This window comes from Thalassophryne amazonica, chromosome 12 (assembly GCF_902500255.1).
Source record: "Thalassophryne amazonica chromosome 12, fThaAma1.1, whole genome shotgun sequence".
In the NCBI taxonomy this organism is placed as follows: Eukaryota; Metazoa; Chordata; class Actinopteri; order Batrachoidiformes; family Batrachoididae; genus Thalassophryne; species Thalassophryne amazonica.
In genome coordinates, this window is record NC_047114.1 from 60,729,850 (window position 1) to 60,751,880 (window position 22,031).

At 39.9% G+C, this 22,031-nt stretch overlaps 1 protein-coding gene across 2 annotated transcripts in view; it reads right to left on the bottom strand.

The window, feature by feature from the left end:
* The window catches only part of epha4b (eph receptor A4b), a 297,581-nt gene that overhangs the window by 65,968 nt on the left and 209,582 nt on the right, over window positions 1-22,031 (bottom strand). For both annotated transcript variants that reach the window (XM_034182743.1, XM_034182742.1), the window contains exons 11-12: window positions 5,724-5,791; window positions 2,003-2,128 (exon numbers count right to left, since the gene is read on the bottom strand). In XM_034182743.1, the coding sequence (XP_034038634.1) occupies window positions 2,003-2,128; window positions 5,724-5,791 (194 nt within the window). The remainder of the gene's footprint in view (window positions 1-2,002; window positions 2,129-5,723; window positions 5,792-22,031) is intronic.

Sequence of the window (22,031 nt, forward strand, 5' to 3'; positions counted from 1 at the left end):
GTTGCGGCTTTTTACAACAATGTTGTCCAGTATGAGGCTTTTTCTCCACTGGGGAGATTTTTTGTGCCATTTCCGGTTTGTGCCTTCATCTACCATAAGAGAAAGCTTTGCGCCGCTATGCGGTGTTTCGCTCGTATTATTCCTCCATTCGTTTTACGAGTGGTGGAACTGTTTGCACAAGTAAAAGTTTTCTTATGCTTTTCTTATGGCCTCTTTCTTCTGCTCATATTAGCTTCATCGTGTGACTCGGCCTGAAAAGAGGTCTTAAAGCCACCAGATGTATTATATCTGTCATAATCACATAAACACTGGAATTACATTTTAGGAATGTGACTACAGTCAAGACAAGCTGCAGAAAAGTGATTAAATAATGATGCTATTTCTTCTATAATGGTAGATTAAAGTTATTTTTTACAAACGTATGGATGCAAAATGATTAAAATATTATATTGTCATCATCATCATCCACTGGAAGTCCTTGTTATAGAGTGTTCTAGGAAAAGGAGAATCTGTACCTGGGCTTGAGCCATGAAGTTATTTCTGAACACTGGCAGGAAACAAACTATCACAAACACTATCTCTTTCAGTCAGCTGGACACTACAGGCTGACTGGAAGATATCCAGTCAAATCAAACACACAGAGAGGATGGAAACGGGCTTCATCAATATGCATGTGCTTTCATAGAAAATACTTTTTTATTTTCAGTTACAAATTAGAAGAAGTGCACAAAGTGATCAAGCAAATGTAAGAATGAAACAGTAGTTTAAGCATTTATCCCCCATGTGCCGTAAGGTCAGAAGAACCTTGCCCCCCTGATGGTGGACTGGATGCCTGCATGGATTGTTCAGTTGTTGTTGTGATCTGTATTGTAACCCTTTTTGGTGGAATGGCCTAAACTGTGGGTCACCCCTTTTAGTCTGGTCTGCTTGAGGTTTCTTCCTCAATATCAGAGTTTTTCCTTACCACTGTCACCTGTGTGTTTGCTCTAGGGGTTGGGAAGGTTTGACCTTACTTGTGTGAAGCACCTTGATGCATCTTTGTTGTGATTTAAAAAAAAAACTATATCTGTGTGTGTGTGTGTATATATATATATATATATATATATATATATATATATATATATATATATATATAAAATTGCACTCCAATCATGTGTCTGTTAGTCACATGTTCCTTTGCATGGAATAACTTACACAAAATTAATCTGATTTAAACTCAGTTTTAACTGGACGTCCTAAGTGACTGTGTGTTAGAGGACATCAAATCTGAGTGTGAGTGTCCCTAAATGCCTCTAAGGACCCCCACTTCACTGAAGAGAGTGGATTTTTATATATATATATATATATTATATGCTTCTGGCTATATTTATGTTATATTTTTTGGTCAATACCAACTTTTTAAAAATATTTCTACCCAAATCAGGGTGTACAATGTTAGAAATACCCTGTGTAGTAATGTAGTTACGTCAACAACATGGTTTATCAGAATTTCCTTAAGCTTTTTGACTGAAATGGTCCATATTGTGACTTTTTACATGATGAACAACCATTTTCCTTTTTTTTCAGTTTTGACGTTCAGTCAACTTTTTGATGGAACTGGCACAAAATATGTTTTGATATCACCATGAGAAGATTAGGATTTGACATCGGTGGGGGATGGGCAATCAAACTCTCTTGTGCAAATTACAGGTGAGAGATTCTCAGCACATAGGTCTGCATTGTATGTATTTTATTTGGTGTAATTCTTTTCGGCGCTCCTGTTTCGTGCAGATCCAGTATGGATCCGAATGTTGATTTGGCAACAAGACTCTACCATATTCACTTCCTGTCTTAGCTCCATATGTCCTAGGCCACTAGGTCATAGGAGACCTTGAATTGGGGTTCTTCTCATTGGGAGGTAAGCATATTAGCTGTTTGTACCACTGAGATACCCAAGCTAAATGTTAATTGTAAGTCATTAAAATGGATTTTGGCATTTCTTTCTTATAAATCACAAACTTACCAGCTCCAATAACTCTCTCTATGCGAATATTTGATGCATCAATCTCTTTGGCAAAGTCCCTGATGGCCTGGTTTGGGTCTTCATAGGTGTGAGGATGGATGTAAGTCCTGCTGCCTGGAAGCTTGACTGCAAAAAGTGAAAGATACAGCAATAGACAGAGATATGTATAATAATCCAAAATATACATTAAGTTTAAAAAAACAAAACAATCTCTTTTCATAAAAGCTGATAAGATTTATCTTGTACACAACTGGTTGGTGAAGGGAAATGTGAAGCATACAGTAGCTGTTGCTGAGGTGATCAAGTAAGTCCTAAACCTATTTCAGAATATTCCACCCATATGACAGACACACAGGTTTTTATTTTTGTTTCTTGACATGTTGAACCGCATGAACAATTTGCATCAGAATCATGTCACTATTGTCAAATGTTTATAAAAGGAAGCACATTTATTTTATGCCTGAAACAATAAGCAAAGCAGCTGCTCCACAAAATAAATCACTGTTTTGAAAAGCTAAATGCTAAAAGATCAGATTTTCTTAGCAAAAAAATGTATCAATGCAGAAGACAAATAACTAAACCAGCTACTTCAAAATGAGTCACTGTTTCAAAATATTTGAAACAATGTGAAGATGAGATTGACAGCTAGCTGAAGACCTGTTGGTACAGTAAGTGCTTCAGTAATGAGGGATTTTCAAGATCCCGTTAGACAGAGCCCACGCGCGTGTGTGATGACATCACAACTCTATCCGGTTAGGGAGACATGGTTTCTTTCAATAACAAGAACTGTCAAGAAACTTTCTCGTGGGTGGTTGGAGTTGTGTGGAGGTAGGAATAGCCTTTTGAATGTTTGAATAACGATGTCAATCGCGCAAAGAAATCAAATAATAGTGAAAAGATGTTCACTGCACCCAGAATGTTGGTATTTTAGTTGTTGAACTTTCCTAGCAACGAAGCCCCGGTCAAACAGCACTAATGAAGGACACTGAAGCCAAAACAAAACAATAAATCTGGACTTACGTTGACTTTCAGAGACATCATTTAACCGTTGTCCAGCTTCATTCCTGTACAAATCCCAATGACAACTTAAAGTCGTCCGTATTCCGTTTTGCTTTCTGTCTTGACAGTTCCTGATTGTTTGCATAATTCCCATAGTGTCAGCGTTCCATTTGACTGTAGTCCAACTTCGTCCAACCTACCAAGTCCGACGTCTTGCACAAACATTGTACACACACACAAACTGCTGTTCGCATGCCATCTTTGGCTAAAGAGGCTGTGCGCACACAAACACACACACACACACACACACACAAATGGCTGTGCGCCAGTTCGCATGCCGTCTTTGGCTGGAGAGGCTGTGCTGTGGCGCACAGCCGTTTGTGTAAAGCTGGAAGCTGTGAAGCTGGACGATGGTTAAATCATGTCTCTGAAAGTCAACGCAAGTCCAGATTTATTGTTTCATTTTGGCTTCAGTGTCTTTCATTAGTGCCATATGAGCGGGACTTTAGATCGATATTCACACCACTGCAGCCCTCCTTCTCATTCCTTGTGGGTAAACACCAACAATGACAACAAACTTACTTTCTGATACTCGGTGGAATTCGCCTCCAGTGGCAATTTCACTCCCTGGAAATCTGACAGCTGAGCAGGTGTTTCTAATTATACCAAACACGCGAGCGAGAGGCTCACTAACGGGAAGTCTTGGTTTCAAGATGGCGGCGCATCTTGAAAACTGTCCATTTGAAATGATCAAAAAAATTCTGCAAGTCGGAGTGCAGAGTGCCCATTTTGAAAAGCTCAAATTAAACAAAACAATGGCTTGTGAAAATGAATCACTGTTTCAAAATGTTTGCAACACTACAAAGCTGATGTCAAGGGGATCTTAAGGGTTTCTTGACACTAAAAGAAACACTAAAGAACACTAAAAGAAAAAAGAAAGTTGGAGATAAAATGGATCAGAACATTATTAGAAAATTATTCTCAGTTTTGAAACATCTGAAATAACTGATGAATCAATTGCTTCATAATACCTCACTGCTTCAAAACATTTGAAACACCAAATGAACCAAAAGCCTCAGAAATTCAGTTTTGTTGAACATGTTGGTGTGAGCATTTTGTTTTCCTAATTTATTATTTTGTGTTTTTTATGAACAAAACTACTGCTTTAGGAACAGAGATGAATGACTCATACAGCAACTTCAGCAGGAACTCATAATGTGTCTCACACTGCCAACAAAATGACACATTAGTTTATTTAGTGATTAACAACACATAGTTGGAAGGTCATTACAAGATATCATGTATTAATTAATGTGTAAAAAATAAAAGTATTTGGCAGTTTGTGAATTAAAACATAATTTAATTGAATTTAATTTGTGGCACTACCGTGTTGCAGCACTTTTGCATCTGAACTGAACAGGATATGTCATTCAAAGCGCATATTAAACAAATATGTAGGACTGCCTTTTTGCATTTACGCAATATCTCTAAAATCAGAAAGGTCTTGTCTCAGAGTGATGCTGAAAAACTAATTCATGCATTTATTTCCTCTAGGCTGGACTATTGTAATTCATTATTATCAGGTTGTCCTAAAAGTTCCCTAAAAAGCCTTCAGTTGGTTCAGAATGCTGCAGCTAGAGTACTGACGGGGACTAGCAGGAGAGAGCATATCTCACCCGTGTTGGCCTCTCTTCATTGGCTTCCTGTTAATTCTAGAATAGAATTTAAAATTCTTCTTCTTACTTATAAGGTTTTGAATAATCAGGTCCAATCTTATCTTAGGGACCTCGTAGTACCATATTACCCCATTAGAGTGCTTCGCTCTCAGACTGCGAGCTTACTTGTAGTTCCTAGGGTTTGTAAGACTAGAATGGGAGGCAGAGCCTTCAGCTTTCAGGCTCCTCTCCTGTGGAACCAGCTCCCAATTCAGATCAGGGAGACAGATACCCTCTCTACTTTTAAGATTAGGCTTAAAACTTTCCTTTTCGCTAAGGCTTATAGTTAGGGCTGGATCGGGTGACCCTGGACCATCCCTTGGTTATGCTGCTTTAGACGTAGATTGTGGGGGGGTTCCCATGATGCACTGTTTTTTTCTCTTTTTGCTCCGTATGCATCACTCTGTATTTAATCATTAGTGATCGATCTCTGCCCCCCTTCACGGCATGTCTTTTTCCTGGTTTTTTCCCTCAGCCCCAACCAGTCTCAGCAGAAGACTGCCCCTCCCTGAGCCTGGTTCTGCTGGAGGTTTCTTCCTGTTAAAAGGGAGTTTTTCCTTCCCACTGTTGCCAAGTGCTTGCTCATAGGGGGTCGTTTTGACCGTTGGGGTTTTTCATAATTATTGTATGGCCTTGCCTTACAATATGGAGCGCCTTGGGGCAACTGTTTGTTGTGATTTGGCGCTATATAAGAAAAAAGTTGATTGAAGTTGATTGATTGAACTGTTTAACGCTTTTCAAGTACAAATATACTCCACAGTGTGTCTCTTGTTATCATGTAAAAATACAGACAGCAGTGTGATTTATTGCAGGTGGGTGTGAAATTGTACGGGGGTTTACGCATGTACGCACGGAGTGAAACACTTAGCACATAAATCAGAAGTGGAATCAGAAACGCACTAAAAACAAACACCATATTTTAATAGTACTCAAAACAGTGACAAATTTAAACGCAACCAGCTCATGATAACAATCCACAGTCACAAATGTGTGTGTGCGTGTGTTACCTCGGCCATGCTGGAACTGCATTTTCTCTTCATCAGGGTCCTGTTTAGCTTTGATATAGCCACAGTGCCTGAGGGGGAGAAATACACATATTAACCTATAATCACAACAATAAACAACAGAGACTGTTTTCCACCACATTTACACCAACATACAGCATGATGACACAACCATGAAAGTTCATTCTGATTTCCCTTGAGGTCTTGCGTGTAATTGTGCCAGTCTGTTTGCAGTATTAAATTGATGTTTGCACAGATTTAATATAGCTGCTCTGCTGTGCACAGCCAAAGCTGTACTTTTATTTTCACATTCCTGTCACCCCAGTCATCTATTAATTAATGTAACAATAAAGACACCTGACTGTTGTGTATGTGTGTGTGTGCACACAGTAAATTTTGCACTGAGTACATATGGTCCCACTCCAAACAGTTTTAAATGAACTCTATCAGAGGGTCTTATCATCCACTCACTAAAATGCAGTGCAGAGTGCAATGCAAGTGTTATTTGTAGTTCTCAGCCGACGCTGTTGCAGGTTTCACACGTAGCCTCCAGGTTAGTATGTATACTGAGTGGAATTAGGCTCAGAAGTGTGGTCAGGTGCAGTGCTAGTGCATTGCTATGGCCTGGCAGAAAACGATTGCGCCACAGATGAGCAAAAATCTTGACTCGAAGCTTCCACACAGATGCCCCTCACATAAGCGGATTCATAACACATGTACACCCCTCCATAGACATACATTAATTTTTCATTCATTCATTTTCTATACTCCCTTACTTCAATCAAGGGTCACAGGGGTCTGGCACCCATCCCAGCAGTCACAGGGTGAGAAGCAGGGTACACCTTAGACAGGATGCCAATCTATCATAGGGCATAAGTTCACTCACTCATCTTCAACCACTGACTCAAATTAAGGGTGGCTGGGAGGCTGGAGCCTATCCCAGCAGTTACAGGGCATGAGGTACACCCTGGAAAGGACACCAGTCTGTCACAGGGCCCCATATAGACAAACAAACACATTCACACCCACATGCACACCTACGGACAATTTCAAGTTTCCAATCCACCTAACCTACATGCCTTTGAATGTGGGAGGAAGCCGGAGCACCCAGAGGAAACCCACACAAAGACGGGAGAACATGCAAGCTCCACACAGAAAGGCCACAGGTGGGAATTGATCCCATGACCTTCTTGCTGTGAGGCAACAGTGTTAACTACTAAGCCACTGTGCTGCCCACAGGGCATACAGTTAAACTTAATTCAAAACAACCATTAAATATAATTAAATATGGAAACCATAAACCTCCACTTTGCTGCATCACTGCTTCACCTCGGGGAGCTTTGGTGGTTGCTGTCTGCTGGTGAACTCCAGTAGGTTGATGCAAGTCTGATAAATTTCTCAATAACAGAGCACTGTGTACCTGGTGCACCACGGGTTTTAAAGGAGATAACGGATGACACTCTGATAGTGTTAATTCAGGTTATGCCCCAAACACACTAATAACTAATGAACATAAGAAATTTATGCTCAGATTACTAACCCAAGCCCATTTACAGCAAAAAGAGTCGCACAGCCATTTGCAGTATATCTATTATTATAAAATGTCAAGGTAGTGGTCATGGTGTTAGATGAAGTTGGTCAATTCCACTAGAGTGCATTTATAGTATAATAGCATTGATATAACACTGAGAGAGTTGATTTAACACTACTTGGAGTCTGAGCACATGTACTTACTGCAGAATCGATTTAACTACATGTCTGATATTATGAATGTGACAGCTGGAGATATACGTACTCATGCATTTCCATAAATATATCATAGATATGAGTTACATTTTGGACGATGTTCCCTGTTGGTCAAAGATTTTTGTGTTAATTTTGATCGCTTGTGTTTGCATGTGATTGATTGAAAAAGCAAACCTCCAAAAAGAAAGTGAGTCGGTGAGATTCCACCTCCAGGTGGCCTTTAGCGTTCACTTTTAAACATATTCTAACCACTATTTTAATCATCATAATGGGTCACACCTGAGATTTACTGCTCCTTTAATACTTTTTAGGACAAAAACTTAAAAGGAAAAGTGCACTTGCATATAACAAGATTCTAAATGTGTTGGCACTGTTGTCTCACAGCAAGAAGGTTATGGGATCGATTCCCACCTATGTCCTTTCTGTGTGGCTTTTGCATGTTCTCTCACATCCAAAGACATGCAGGTTAGGTGGATTGGAAACTTTAAATTGTATGTACAGTAGTGTTCAGAATAATAGTAGTGCTATGTGACTAAAAAGATTAATCCAGGTTTTGAGTATATTTCTTATTGTTACATGGGAAACAAGTTACCAGTAGAGTCAGTAGATTCTCACAAATCCAACAAGACCAAGCATTCATGATATGCACACACTTAAGGCTATGAAACTGGGCTATTAGTAAAAAAAAAAGTAGAAAAGGGGGTGTTCACAATAATAGTAGTGTGGCATTCACTCAGTGAGTTCGTCAATTTTGTGGAACAAACAGGTGTGAATCAAGTGTCCCCTATGTAAGGATGAAGCCAGCACCTGTTGAACATGCTTTTCTCTTTGAAAGCCTGAGAAAAATGGGATGTTCAAGACATTGTTCAGAAGAACAGCGTAGTTTGATTAAAAACTTGATTGGAGAGGGGAAAACGTATACGCAGGTGCAAAAAATTATAGGCTCTTCATCTACAATGATCTCCAATGCTTTTAAATGAACAAAAAAAAAAGAGACGCATGGAAAAAAATGGAAAACAACCATCAAAATGGATAGAAGAATAACCAGAATGGCAAAGGCTCACCCATTGATCAGCTCCAGGATGATCAAAGACAGTCTGGAGTTACCTGTAAGTGCTGTGACTGTTGGAAGACGCCTGTGTGAAGCTAATTTATTTGCAAGAATCTCCCGCAAAGTCCCTCTGTTAAATAAAAGACATGCTGAAGAGGTTACAATTTGCCAAAGAACACATCAACTGGCCTAAAGAGAAATGGAGGAATATTTTGTGGACTGATGACAGTAAAATTGTTCTTTTTGGGTCCAAGGGCCACAGACAGTTTGTGAGACGACCCCCAAACTCTGAATTCAAGCCACAGTTCACAGTGAAGACAGTGAAACATGGTGGTGCAAGCATCATGATATGGGCATGTTTCTCCTACTATGGTGTTGGGCCTATATATCGCATACCAGGTATCATGGATCAGTTTGGATATGTCACAATACTTGAAGAGGTCATGTTGCCTTATGCTGAAGAGGACATGCCCTAAAATGGGTGTTTCAACAAGACAATGACCCCAAGCACACTAGTAAACCAGCAAAATCTTGGTTCCAAACCAACAAAATTAATGCCTCGCAGATGTGAACAAATCATGAAAAACTGTGGTTATACAACTAAATACTAGTTTAGTGATTCACAGGATTGCTAAAAAAGCAGTTTGAACATGATAGTTTTGAGTTTATAGCGTCAACAGCAGATGCTACTATTATTGTGAACACCCCCTTTTCTACTTTTTTTACTAATAGCCCAATTTCATAGCCTTAAGAGTGTGCATATCATGAATGCTTGGTCTTGTTGGATTTGTGAGAATCTACTGAATCTACTGGTACCTTGTTTCCCATGTAACAATAAGAAATATACTCAAAACGTGGATTAATCTTTTTAGTCACATAGCACTACTATTATTCTGAACACCACTGTATGTAGAGAACAAACCACATCTGAAATTCTGGAGCAGGTACTCTGATATCAGATGAAATATAGACCTAGAGATATATGAAGACAGAACCTTGTGACACTGACTTGTAACTGATTTTTTTGCCAAATGTAAATCAATAATCCTCAAAGATTGTACTAATCTGAGCTCAAATCAGAGCAAAAATCTTTGCCTCATATTGAAACATGGACATACAGGTCAGGTGAAGTCTGGGAGCCTGCACTGGTCCCACGTAAAACCAAATCCAACATGGATACAGATACGGGCAAGTTAAACGAAAATTAGTACCACTGTATTTTTCACTCTTTGCACCATGATATTATGCAATTAATGGATTTTTAAAATGGGGATGAATAACAGAGGAGAAGAGGAAGGAGAGAGCGCAAGAGCCTGACTGGCAGAAACTTCCCGCAGCACCAATGTGCACCAGTGTCTGTCAGAAACTGTGCACATCAAGACTGGGCCTGTTCACTTATCTGTGTCTGCCATCCTGTCTGGGAATCGACCAAGAGGTCATCTTCCTCATCACCAAAGGATCACAATGACTGCCCGCCCCAACCAGGACATTACTGAAAGCCTGGATCTTAGCCTTGATCAAGGTTAATGTCCATACCCTGAATGAATGAATGAATGAATATTTTATTTTCAGATATCTCACCTAGAGTGACCAGAATATCAAAGTCAACACATATTCATCTATTCTTAAGTATTAATACAACACCACCTCACACACACACACACATATATATATATACATATATAATGTATGTACACACAGTAAAGCCCATCTAAACTGTCATTGTATAAACCAGATATTGTCACTCACTGGACAAAAGCAAAAGTCCCAATACTTCTGCATAGTTTCCCATGTAATAAACACCATATATAACGGACTTTGTATAACAGATTTTCACTGACATGGGACAAAATGTCCCGTCCAATCCAATGCATTTCTATTAAAAACCTCTTGCATATACCGGACAGAGCAATCTCGACGTGCCCAGTAACCAAGGTACGAAATGAAGTTGGGCACTGACACTCGCCGATTCGAGGAAAGTGAGTGCCATATATATGTGTTTAGAAGACTGGCTGTTTATTGTTTTCAAACCGTGCTCAGACATGGCACCTAAACAAGGCAGGCCTTTATTCAAGTCAGGTGATTATTAACAAAATGCTGCCTGCGCTGTAATATGGTGTTAAAGTTCACACATATCCCTTGGTGTGACGATCCAGAGACAACCGTTTTAAGCTGTGCAGACACTGTACGATATTTTCAATTGTTGTACTCGGCTCCAGCTCAAACTGTGCAACAAAACCGCATGGTGTAAAAGTTCAGAGCGCACAATTTATGTTCTCACACTATACGGCCCGATGCTCTGATGCGATCTGACTACTGACATTGTACGTTCAAAAACCACACGTCGGACTCGTGTTTCCAGAAGCAAATTGTAAACAGAAGCTTTTTTTTTCTTTTTTTCAAACTTTATTTACATTTCTTATTTTTACAAAAACTCTTGATGGGAGACAAAGTAAAAAAAAAATACAAGACTTTAAGTTGAAGAATAATGGGGAAAAAAGAAACAGAAGCTGCTCTCCCAAAGAGATGGTCACTGTTTATGCTCTCTCTGGTGTTTGCACATGCACAGTGCGAGACGCTTGTAGCTCTGCTTCAACAGCGGGACAACTTCACGACGGCTGACCAGAATATCAAACAGGTTTGATTTTCATCTGAGCATACGATTGCCGATCGGGAAGTAGTCATGAGAGGTTAAACGCAGCTCGTTACTCCATGCATAACTATATGATGCAGGATGCACAATTAAGCTGAAACTCGGTGCGATCCAAAAAAATTCTTGCATGAGTGAAAAATCGGCAGAAAAAGGGCCAAAACTCGAACAGTGCATCCCAGCTTTAGATCAGGCTCACAGCCTGCAAACCTTTCCTGTAGCCTGACGTGCGTCTGCTAAATGACTGAGACTGCACAAGCTCTGACTTGTCACTTTTTATGTTTTCACTCCTTCCTCTCCCGTCATATGTTTTCACAGCGCCAATGAGGGTTTGACGGAATCTCCACTTTCTTACTTAGCTCATCAAGTGTTGCAATCAGGGCATTTACTGATTCTCCAAAGCTCATCGTCTGCAAAATCAAGGTCAGAAAACCTTTCTTCACCAAAAAACACATAAATCGCTAGTTTCAACAACCCGACTCACCATCCAGTTCATGCAAGCATTCCACAGTGTATGAGCCGGAAGACACACAGGACCAAAAACAATACATCCAAATACATGTCACATGCATGGTTTACATTTGGTTTTCAAGCACTTGGATGGAGCAAAATCTTTGGTTCGTTTACTTTTTGTAGATTTTTCCTCTGCATTTAACTCCATTCAGCCTCATGTGTTGGCAGATAAACTAATGAACCTTTTTGACTTTGAACCGAGCACTGTTAGCTGGCTTCTGGACTTTTTAACTGGGCGATCCCAGCGCGTTAGGGTGAAAGGGCAGCTGTCAGATGTTCTTTTCTCCTCCACCGGAGCACCACAGGGATGTGTTCTGTCTCCTCTTTTATTTGTTTTATACACCAATGACTGTCAGAGTAAATACATCAATCGTCACATTGTTAAATTTGCTGACGACTCTGTCATTGTGTCACTTTTAAATCAGGAAGACCTCAAGCATGGTCCTATTTTATCAGATTTTATTGACTGGTGCAACACATCCTTTTTAGATATCAATGTGACCAAAACCAAAGAAATGGTTATTAATTTTGGCAGGTCACTTTCTGTTCTCCCTCCAGCTCTCATAAATGACCAGTGTGTAAAGCGGGTCCAAGAGTACAAATACTTGGGGACCATCATTGATGATAAACTGTGCTTTGAGCCCCAAGTGGATGCAGTTTGTAAAAAAGCCAACCAGCGCATGTATTTTTTTATGGAAGCTTCGGAACTTTCATGTAGACACTTCCTTCATGAAAATATTTTATTCATGTTTTATCAAATCTGTTTTAACCTTTTCTTACATTTGTTGGTTTTATTGTTTATCCATCAAGCAGCGAAATCGTCTTATGGACATTGTGAAGGTGTGCTGTAAAATCACCAGAGGCTCACTTAATGATCTTAATGAAATTTTTAAGGTCAGATGTCTTAAAAAAGCTAAGCTATTATAGCTGACCCTTCTCATCCTCTTTGGCATGAGTTTTCACTGCTCCCATCTGGCCGTCGTTATGTTGTCCCTTGGTGTAGAACTAACAGGTTTAAAGAGTCCCTGATTCCAAATGCTATTCGCTGTCTCAATGCACATTTGTAAATGTTTTAGTTGTACTGTTGTTGTGTTTGTTTGAGTTTTTAATTACTGCTGCAAACAAATTGCCCCACGGGGACAATAAAGAAACCTTGAACCTTGAACCATACAGTTTTGATAATAAAAGAGGGAAAATCAGACTTGCAATATGACAAGGAATGAAACACAAAGAGACAGAAGTGGGATCTCAGCCGTTTGGCATTTAGCCCATGTTTAGGTTTTACACAGCTGCTTAAATGCTTAAAGCCCAGACATCAATAGACTGGTTTGGGATGCACACACACTGGTTGGTGATATTTCGGGTAAATACGAATGTGTGTGTGTGTGGGGGGGTCTAATGATCTTATGAAAGGGGAGCTGTGGGCCCAACCTGGTTATCAGCTGGGCTTAACCCAGCACGGCACCTAGGGACCATCATTATCCCCGTGACACACGCACAGTGCTTTGGGGCGTGTGTTTAGAGCATATGGGAGACGGGGACACAGGTCACACCTCTGCTCCAACTGTGACACACACACACACACACACACACACACACACACACACACACACACACACACACACACACACACACACACACACACACACACACACACACACACACACACAAAATCTGCAAAACACATTGTTGAAACGCACCCCCATCACTGCTGGATCTCCATAGTTGCATGGCTGCTTGTGTGACTGTGTGTGTGTGTGTGTGTGTGTGTGTGTGTGTGTGTGTGTGTGTGTCTGATGGGAAATGAACACATTTCCATAGTAATTACAGAGCGACTCATTTCTCCTCTCCAGTTAGAAGTGTCATGAATCATTAGCGCTGCAGTGTTAAACATGGCACAAAATCTGACATGGCGCCAGCTTTCCCCTCACATCTGTGTCTGAAATCTGCATTTTTTTAAATACGTACCAGCCCATGCAGGTGATCTGTAATTCATCTAATGAAGGCTCTGCCACAGGAATTGATTGGACTTTTGAGGCCATAGGTACTGATGAACGTTTATAAGCTCTTGAGATTGAACTGTATGATTAAGCAGCGTTACTAAAACCACGCTACTAGCAGCTGATTTATGCTGCTTTCAGTATTAACTTACCGAAGTGACAAAAGTACTGGCTGTGTGCCATGCATGTGAAAGCAGCATGATCAACAATTTTTCCATCAATGTCAGACTTTAATGTAATTAATTGAACAGAAAATGACTTACCAGAAGCAGATACCCAAAGAGCGGCTGTACAGATTGCAAAGGTTGGTTCTTTTTGTTTCTTTTTCATATCTTTTTTTTCCAGTAATAACTCAGAATTTTAAGATGTGCATATTGATTTGGTTTAAATATTACATTGGATATCCTTAGTTGGACAACTTCAGGTCTACACAGAGAAAGAAGCCATTGTGTGGTCAAAGGATGGAGCTGATCAAACATTGAAAGAACCAGTGGTGGGCACCGTTCCGATAATCCGATAACAGATAATTATCAAAGATAATATTTTCATTATCGGATTATCTTTTTAGAAAACTTTAAAAACTATTATCTTCTAATATCTAATTGACTAATTATCTTCCAATAAATTTTTGTCCGATAATTTTTAGACCAATAACGTAGTAAACAAAGCTGAACAGCGACAAACATTTTTAAAATTTAAAATCAGTTGAGCACCTACCTGTTAAAAGTTTCATAACAGATGTGTCGTTCTACACTCTGCAAACAGAAGAGAGCTGCTTCTAGGAGAAGCTGCTCTATCCTCTGCAGGCAAAAGAGAACTGGTCTCTCTCACACACACACACACACACACACACACACACACACACACACACACACACACACACACAAAATTACTGTCACGTCTGAAGTTTTATAAAGTGAAAATATCAGATATATGTTTTAGTTTTAAAGTAATGCACTAATTTTTAAACTAAGGTTTTAGTGAGCACATGCTGTGCCCAGCAGTGCATTATGGGTAGGATAGAGTAATCTCCTTACGTTCGCGACATGAGAAATGCATTTCAAACACTCTTCAGGCTCCACGGACAACACCATTAAACTCTAGTGCCTAAAACTCTCGTGAATATATTCTCTGGGTTTATAGATATTGTTATTGTGTTTGTTAAATTCCACGCATCTTAAATGTAGCAGACACAGATTATCCGGAATTTTGTTTTGGCAAGTTTTCACTGTCTCTACTGCCATCTACTGGCCAGTAGTGTTCATGGCAGTATTCCTCCTGAAGCTGGGCAGACACTGTATGATATTTTTAATCACTGTACTCGATTCCAGCTCAAACTGTACCACAGAACCGCACGGTGTAAAAGTTCAGAGCGCCCGATTTATGTTCTCACACACATTGTACATTCAAAAACCACATGTCAGACTCGTGTTTCCAGAAGCAAAATGTAAGCTTTTTTTTTCAAACTTAATTTACAAAAACTCTCAATGGGAGACATCAAAGTTTAAAAACAAAACAACAAAAAAAAAAACATTACAAGACAGGTCTGCAGTGTTTGCACATGCACAGTGCAAGAGGTTGGATGCTTGTAGCTCGTCAGCAGCAGGATACCCTCACGCCGGCTAACCAGAATAATATCAAACAAGTTTAATTTTCATTCAACCATACGATCGGCCATCAGGAGGTGGTCATAAGATGTTAAATGCAGCTTGTTACTCCATGTATACTACACACCTGAAACTCGGTCCAAAAAAGTACTGAACGTCTGGCACGAGTAGATCATGACAGTGTTCTATTATTTATTTTTGACACAGGTTATATCAGACGGTTATCTAATTACAACTTGGCTTTTTTTTTGAAAATGCCTTTTTTGTAACAAATAAAAAAATGGAATATTTTACAAAAGCACATTTATCTGTAAACACCAACACACGACACACCTCACATTAACGTGTTGGTTTACGTAATGTATGAGTCAAACCAATCAGTGTTAGCTGAGGCACATTTTACCCAGAATCCTTTGTGAGCTGTCTGTGTTTGTTACAAAACTTCAGAATTGGTGCATTATTCAACATTAAAAGATATATGTTATATTTTAACTTTGTACAAATGACAGAATTGTCCGTTATTCTATCAGCATTCATTTTATTTATACACGAAACCATAACTCAGCATTGCTTTATTTTCCAAGACCTCCTCCGCCTGACGGCATCATTGTGATTGAGCAGAGAGGTGAGCTTCATAGCCCTTCTCAGCTTGCGTCTGTGCTGGAAGCCATGTAGTCAACAGGAGCATCCAACAGGGGACAGGACGCTCAACACCAGAAGTGCTGACTCATTGTTTGGGTCTGTTATCGCTTTTGATGCTTCTAAAAGCGATCGTGGTGTTAAAACTCAAAATCAGCTTGTTAGTTGTTGCAAGTGTACCAGAGACAATACTAGAATCTATCGGTTATCTGTAACGTCCGATACATTTTTGGGTGGTTTATCGGTTTATCTTTATCAAAGATAACTTCTAAGCTATCTGATTATCTGTTACTGAAGTTAATTTTTTGGTTATCTGTGCTCACCACTGGAGAGAACTAATGTTTTATCTAGATTTCAAGCTTATAGTCACGAGTCAATGTGCTCAGATTTTTCTACTTTTCAATTATAATGCACTGCACTGTAACTAATGTTAGAGTTTCAGAATCAGCCAGAAGTCTCCATTCCGTAGGTCAGAGCAGCAACAACACCTTCCTGGCGGAAAACAACACAATTATTCACCACTTTTATGTTATCAAATAAGTTATTTGGCTGTTTCCTGACTGCTTGACTTGCCAGACTTTCTGTCATGTGATAATTGCGCTAGGACAATAATGAAGTATACTAAAGTGCAAATGACCCAATTTTTTATTTTTTAAAAATGTAGGTGTTACAATATGAGTTAAATACATATGGTGCAAAGTAATGTCCAGTTTTTTAATAGGTTATGAGACATTTTCAGTTTGTAATACATTTTTTTCTTCTGAGGTCTACAGCAGAATTGTGAGCAAAATCAGAAAGTGCAGATCTTACTCTGAGGATGATACATTGATCTCGACCTTTAAGGTAGTCTCCCACTGCTGATTTTTGTCCATCCAGGTTTCAAAATTAAAGAAATCAGGCAGCCCTTTTTAAATAATAGACAAAATTCAAATGACCTACTATTAAATATCCACTTACATACAAGTGTAACTCAAGACTGCCAAATACACCTAAGGACATATGAGTCCCATTGTTTTTGTGCATGTGTTAATGCATGTACAAAGTGCATTGTGTTTTTCTCCACACTTTTTGAAAAAGCAAAAATGTCCGTTAAACTCTCAAAATTGTCTTCTGTTGAGGAACATGACAGCTTTTCATGGGTTTCATGGTGCGGAGGAGGACCAGAAAGAGGCTTCTTCTCAGAGAATGGTAGGTCCTGATTACTGCATATTTTACACTTTCCCCTACGTTTACACGAGAATACACCTGGGGCCTGTACTACGAAGCGGGGTTACTGGCTTATCAGGGTAACTTCGGGAGTAAGTTGATGATGTGTGGAGTAACTTCCCGGTTAACCCGTACTACGAAAGGTGGATAGGTTTTGATCGAGGTATGCTGCCATGGCAATTTATGCTGTGCGCCAAACCTGCTCCGAGCTTGTTATGTTCTCGGTTAGCTTGAGGTCTTAACCACTCCCTTTATAAGTACCGTCCATCCACCTTCAATCACTCCGAAGACAATGCTGGCCTACCTGGATGATCCGTTTGATATTGAAGCACAAATTGTGAGGGGCTCTCTTCGCAGGGCGAGGGTTTTTAAAGACCACCAGAATCCGCTGACATACCCGGATGATATTCTCTATGAAAGATATAGATTCTCAGCCGAGGGAATTCGTTATCTTTGTCAGATGATCGGGCCAGAAGTCTGTAACATCACCCATCATACACTGTAAAAAAAAGACTGTTGTTTTTACAGGATAACACTGGCAGCTGTGGTTACCAGGGAAATGCTGTAAAAAAAATACAGCAGTTAAATGTACAAAAAAGAGAGCTCTTGTTTGTAGATTTAACAGTTCTTTTAATGTGAGTCAGCCGTGGTTCATTCACTGTAAATCCATATACATATTATGTCTGTAATGTTATCTACTGTGCTGCTGTATGTTTTACAGGAATTCCCTGCTAACCACAGCTGCCAGCGTTTTCCTGTACAAAAAAGTCATTTTTTACAGTGTAGCAATCCCCCGACGATCGAGCAGATAATGTGCCTTGTGCCTATTTTGCCAGTGGACAATTTATGTATTCCATCGGTGATGCTGAACATCTGAGCAAGAATACTGTATGTCGTATGATTCGCAAGGTAGTACTTGCTCTATCTAAACTGTTGGATGCATTTGTCGTTTTCCCTGGCCATTTATCCGCAATGCAAATCAAAGAAGGGTTTTATGCAATCGCGGGTAATTACTAATATCAATAGGTCTAATGCATGTCCATTAATTAGGCGAAGTGGGGCTTATCAAGCTATGAATATAAACCTACCGTTCTGAAGGATGTTTTTATATTTCATCTTCACCTGCTGCCAGGTGCGTTTGGCACTGCTATTGCATCTGAAATATTGACAGGATTAGGAATAGCAATCACACAGTCAATGTAGCCTATTTAGGAAACATTAAATTAACCTAACATTTATTGTATTAGTAGGCCTACGCCCACTTCTGAATCGTGTTGCATCTAGGCGTAATTAATGAAAGAGGGTCATTTTTTTACACATATTAGACATTCCACAGGTTAATCATTTGGAGAACAATTGAATTGTACGTACGCATTTACCCGATCAGCAATACGTTACCAACAAGCCTGTCTTGCTTTATTGGCAGACGATGTGTTCGATTTCCCCCTTAACGTTAATTTACATTCCTCGTAGCTCCGCATAATAATCGTGCATTCTTCTTCGGTAAAGTAAGGTGACCGCGCCATCATTGAAAAATGGTGACATGTGCTGCAACCCGCCCCTTTTATGTGAACGCGCACAAACTCCAATTAAGTTAACACAGGTTCAACAAATCAACATCTAATTCAGCGTCATAGTACCGATTAACACCACTTGGAAACCAGGTTTTGTCAACCCCGGTTTAGGAGGTTGACCCTGGGTTACATCTGAGTAAGTTAATCCCGCTTCATAGTACAGGCCCCTGGTCAGTACCTGTTAAATCTGACTATTCATGTTCATTTGACTATTCATGTTTTGTGGATCATGATGTAATGTGATGTCACAAAGTTTCCTGATTGCTAAAAATGTTCTACAATGCTGGTTTTATCACCGATTACAACTGTTTTCAGGCCCCGATTGGGTGTCGACTTTTTGTGCCCAAAATTTACACAATCTGGTATTAAAATTGGAAATGGGAGGTTGCCCTTATTTTTAAGCCCTGTTCTCACTTTTTATGATATGCTTTCCAAATATACATGGTCTGTAACCATGACAAATTGGCATATAAAAATAAAATGAGACATAGTGCCCGGATTGATGATGTATGTAATCAGTGTGGAGTGTGATATGACGATGTAACATGCTGGACTTAGCATACACGTAGTAAAACATCCTAACTAGGGCACTTTTGGAAAGCCTCCTGGTGATGTTACTGCATATACATCATTGGCTCCACAGAAATGCAAGGGAAAAATGTCATTGGCTCCACAAAAATGCAAGGGAACAACGTCATTGGCTCCACAAAAATGCAAAGGAACAAGGTCCTGGGCTCCACAGAAATGCAACGGAACCACGTCCTGGACTCCACAGAAATGCAAGGGAACCACGTCCTGGGCTCCACAGAAATGCAACGGAACCACGTCCTGGACTCCACAGAAATGCAACGGAACCACGTCCTGAGCTCCACAGAAATGCAACGGAACCACGTCCTGAGCTCCACAGAAATGCAACGGAACAACGTCCTGAGCTCCACAGAAATGCAACGGAACCACGTCCTGAGCTCCACAGAAATGCAACGGAACAACATCCTGGGCTCCACAGAAATGCAACGGAACCACGTCCTGGGCTCCACAGAAATGCAAGGGAACCACGTCCTTCTCTTTGTGTTTTTGCTTCCTTGGTGATGGGAACTCATACTCCATTGCCTTTTCTTGTGATAAGCAATATATGATCATCCATTTCACAAAAATTAGGGTTTTCAATTTTGTTAGCTTGCACCAGCAACCAGTAGACACTTTACAGAGGAGCAACCACTGAATCATTTTTTTTTTTCCTGCTTTTCCTCTTTTTTCCTTGTCTTCCAACTGCACTGCAAAATGCAAAAATTTGAGCTACTGTATTAATGTGGTGGTGCAGCATGGTAGCCTCCGTGTGGGGGCCCACTCCCAAAAAGACATGAAGGGCTCATTCTAAGCTCATGAAAACACATTGATTCATTGTGGCAGATAGATTATACACTAATGAACAGATAGGTAGTTAACAATGTAATATTCAATTATTGCTTATAAGCGCACCTACATCCTGCACACTGTAGCTTTAGGTCTGACATGAAAAGTGATCTTGTCTTCTAAAAATTTTTGGTGGTCACTGCTCTACATCACCATACTTCAACCTGATATACTATTATCAAGTAAAGGGCCATTTATACAGATGGTTATGAAGTTGCATGTGACAGAATTGTCTCTGCTCTTTGGGGAATCTACTTTTAAAAATACCTCTCAGCAGCACGAAGGATGCTGATGAAATGAACTCATCTCAGCATTACTAAAAAAATAAATAAATTCAGTTTTTTACTGTGTGCTCAAGTGTCGTTAATAAGAGACAATAACCATCCCATTTCGCACCCAGATCATTTGAGTTTAATACCCCTGCTGCAGTGAAAACCGTTTTACCATCTACACACTGCTGTTTCACACAGTAAACACACACACACACACACACACACACACACACACACACACACACACACACACACACACACACACACACACACACATACGTGGAAATGATGCAAACTTTCAGTCCACACCTGCAGTGATCACAAAAAACACACACAACATTAATGGTGTGTGATGTGAACACCTCACACCCCCCGCCCCACCGTTCCACTTGAGCGAGAACAACAGGCTCTCCCTGTCCTCCCAGAGTCACATGCTCCACATTTGCATATCAATTTACTTTTTAATATAATACTCTCTCACTCAAGACCCATTTGTCATCCTCCACCTTCTCAAAAGCTCACCCATATATTATCATTCATGTAGCCCCTCCCACATTTTCTTCTCTTGGTCTTTTCTTCTCCACTCTGATTTCTTCCTCTCTTCCTCATTGCCCTTTATCTCTCTCGGGTTGATAAATGCTTTCTTAATTCGTTCTTTAGGAGAATATATTCTCTTTTTTCATTTGGCCCTTCTCTGCCAAGTCTCTTCTCTTCTTTGTAAAATCCTTTAAAATTTGCACACAATACATCAGTGAGTGGAATTAATAGATTCCACTCACTGATGTACTGTGTTGTTGTGTAAGGTAGCATGGATCTGTAAGATTTAACTAGAAAGGAGCTAATAACATTGATCTGGAATTTACTTTTTTTTTTTTTTTTTGCCATATCCACATTGTTTCTCGCACACATGGTGTTCAGATATGCGCACATTTATTTAAGGACCTTACCCAAATGACCATAATGATTCTTCCAGTCTGACATGGATTTGATCTTACAGTACAATCTTGTACTATTTTATTAGCATCTCTTCTCTCCACTGTGGAAGTGCTATGGATACTTTCTGGATGCACTATGTGTGTGTGTGTGTGTATAAACTAACGAATGCTTTTATAGTTTTTTTCAGTTTAACAGCTTTTGGGACACAAACCATCAGCTACATCTGGCAACACCGCATTAACAACGGTGTTGAGGCTCAAAATATTCTCATCTACAAAAAGGGGGCCCTGCTGAAAAACTTTGGTAACCACTGCATTATTTAGTACGAGATGATGCTCCTTCAGCCGAGCAAATACATGATGCAGAAGAAAAAACAGGTGATCACACTGCCTGCACTTTGAAACCTTGTCTGTGTTGTGTCATTTGGTCATATCCCATCAGACTATGGTCCATGGTCCATAACTCGTAGTGCAAATCCACTTAAGGAGTGTCCAACATCCGCTGCTTATTGCACAGTGCAAAAATCAAAGGACTGACTAGAGTGCTGGGCACAAAAGGGATGATAAGGTCACCTTATTAGTCATGGGTGTGTTGTGGGCAAAACATAAAATCAACAAATCAAAGTGCCACCTGTCACCAAGTGATTGCACATTGCTATTGAGATGTTGCATGAAGAACCAAGAGGGTTTCACCTAAGGACTCCA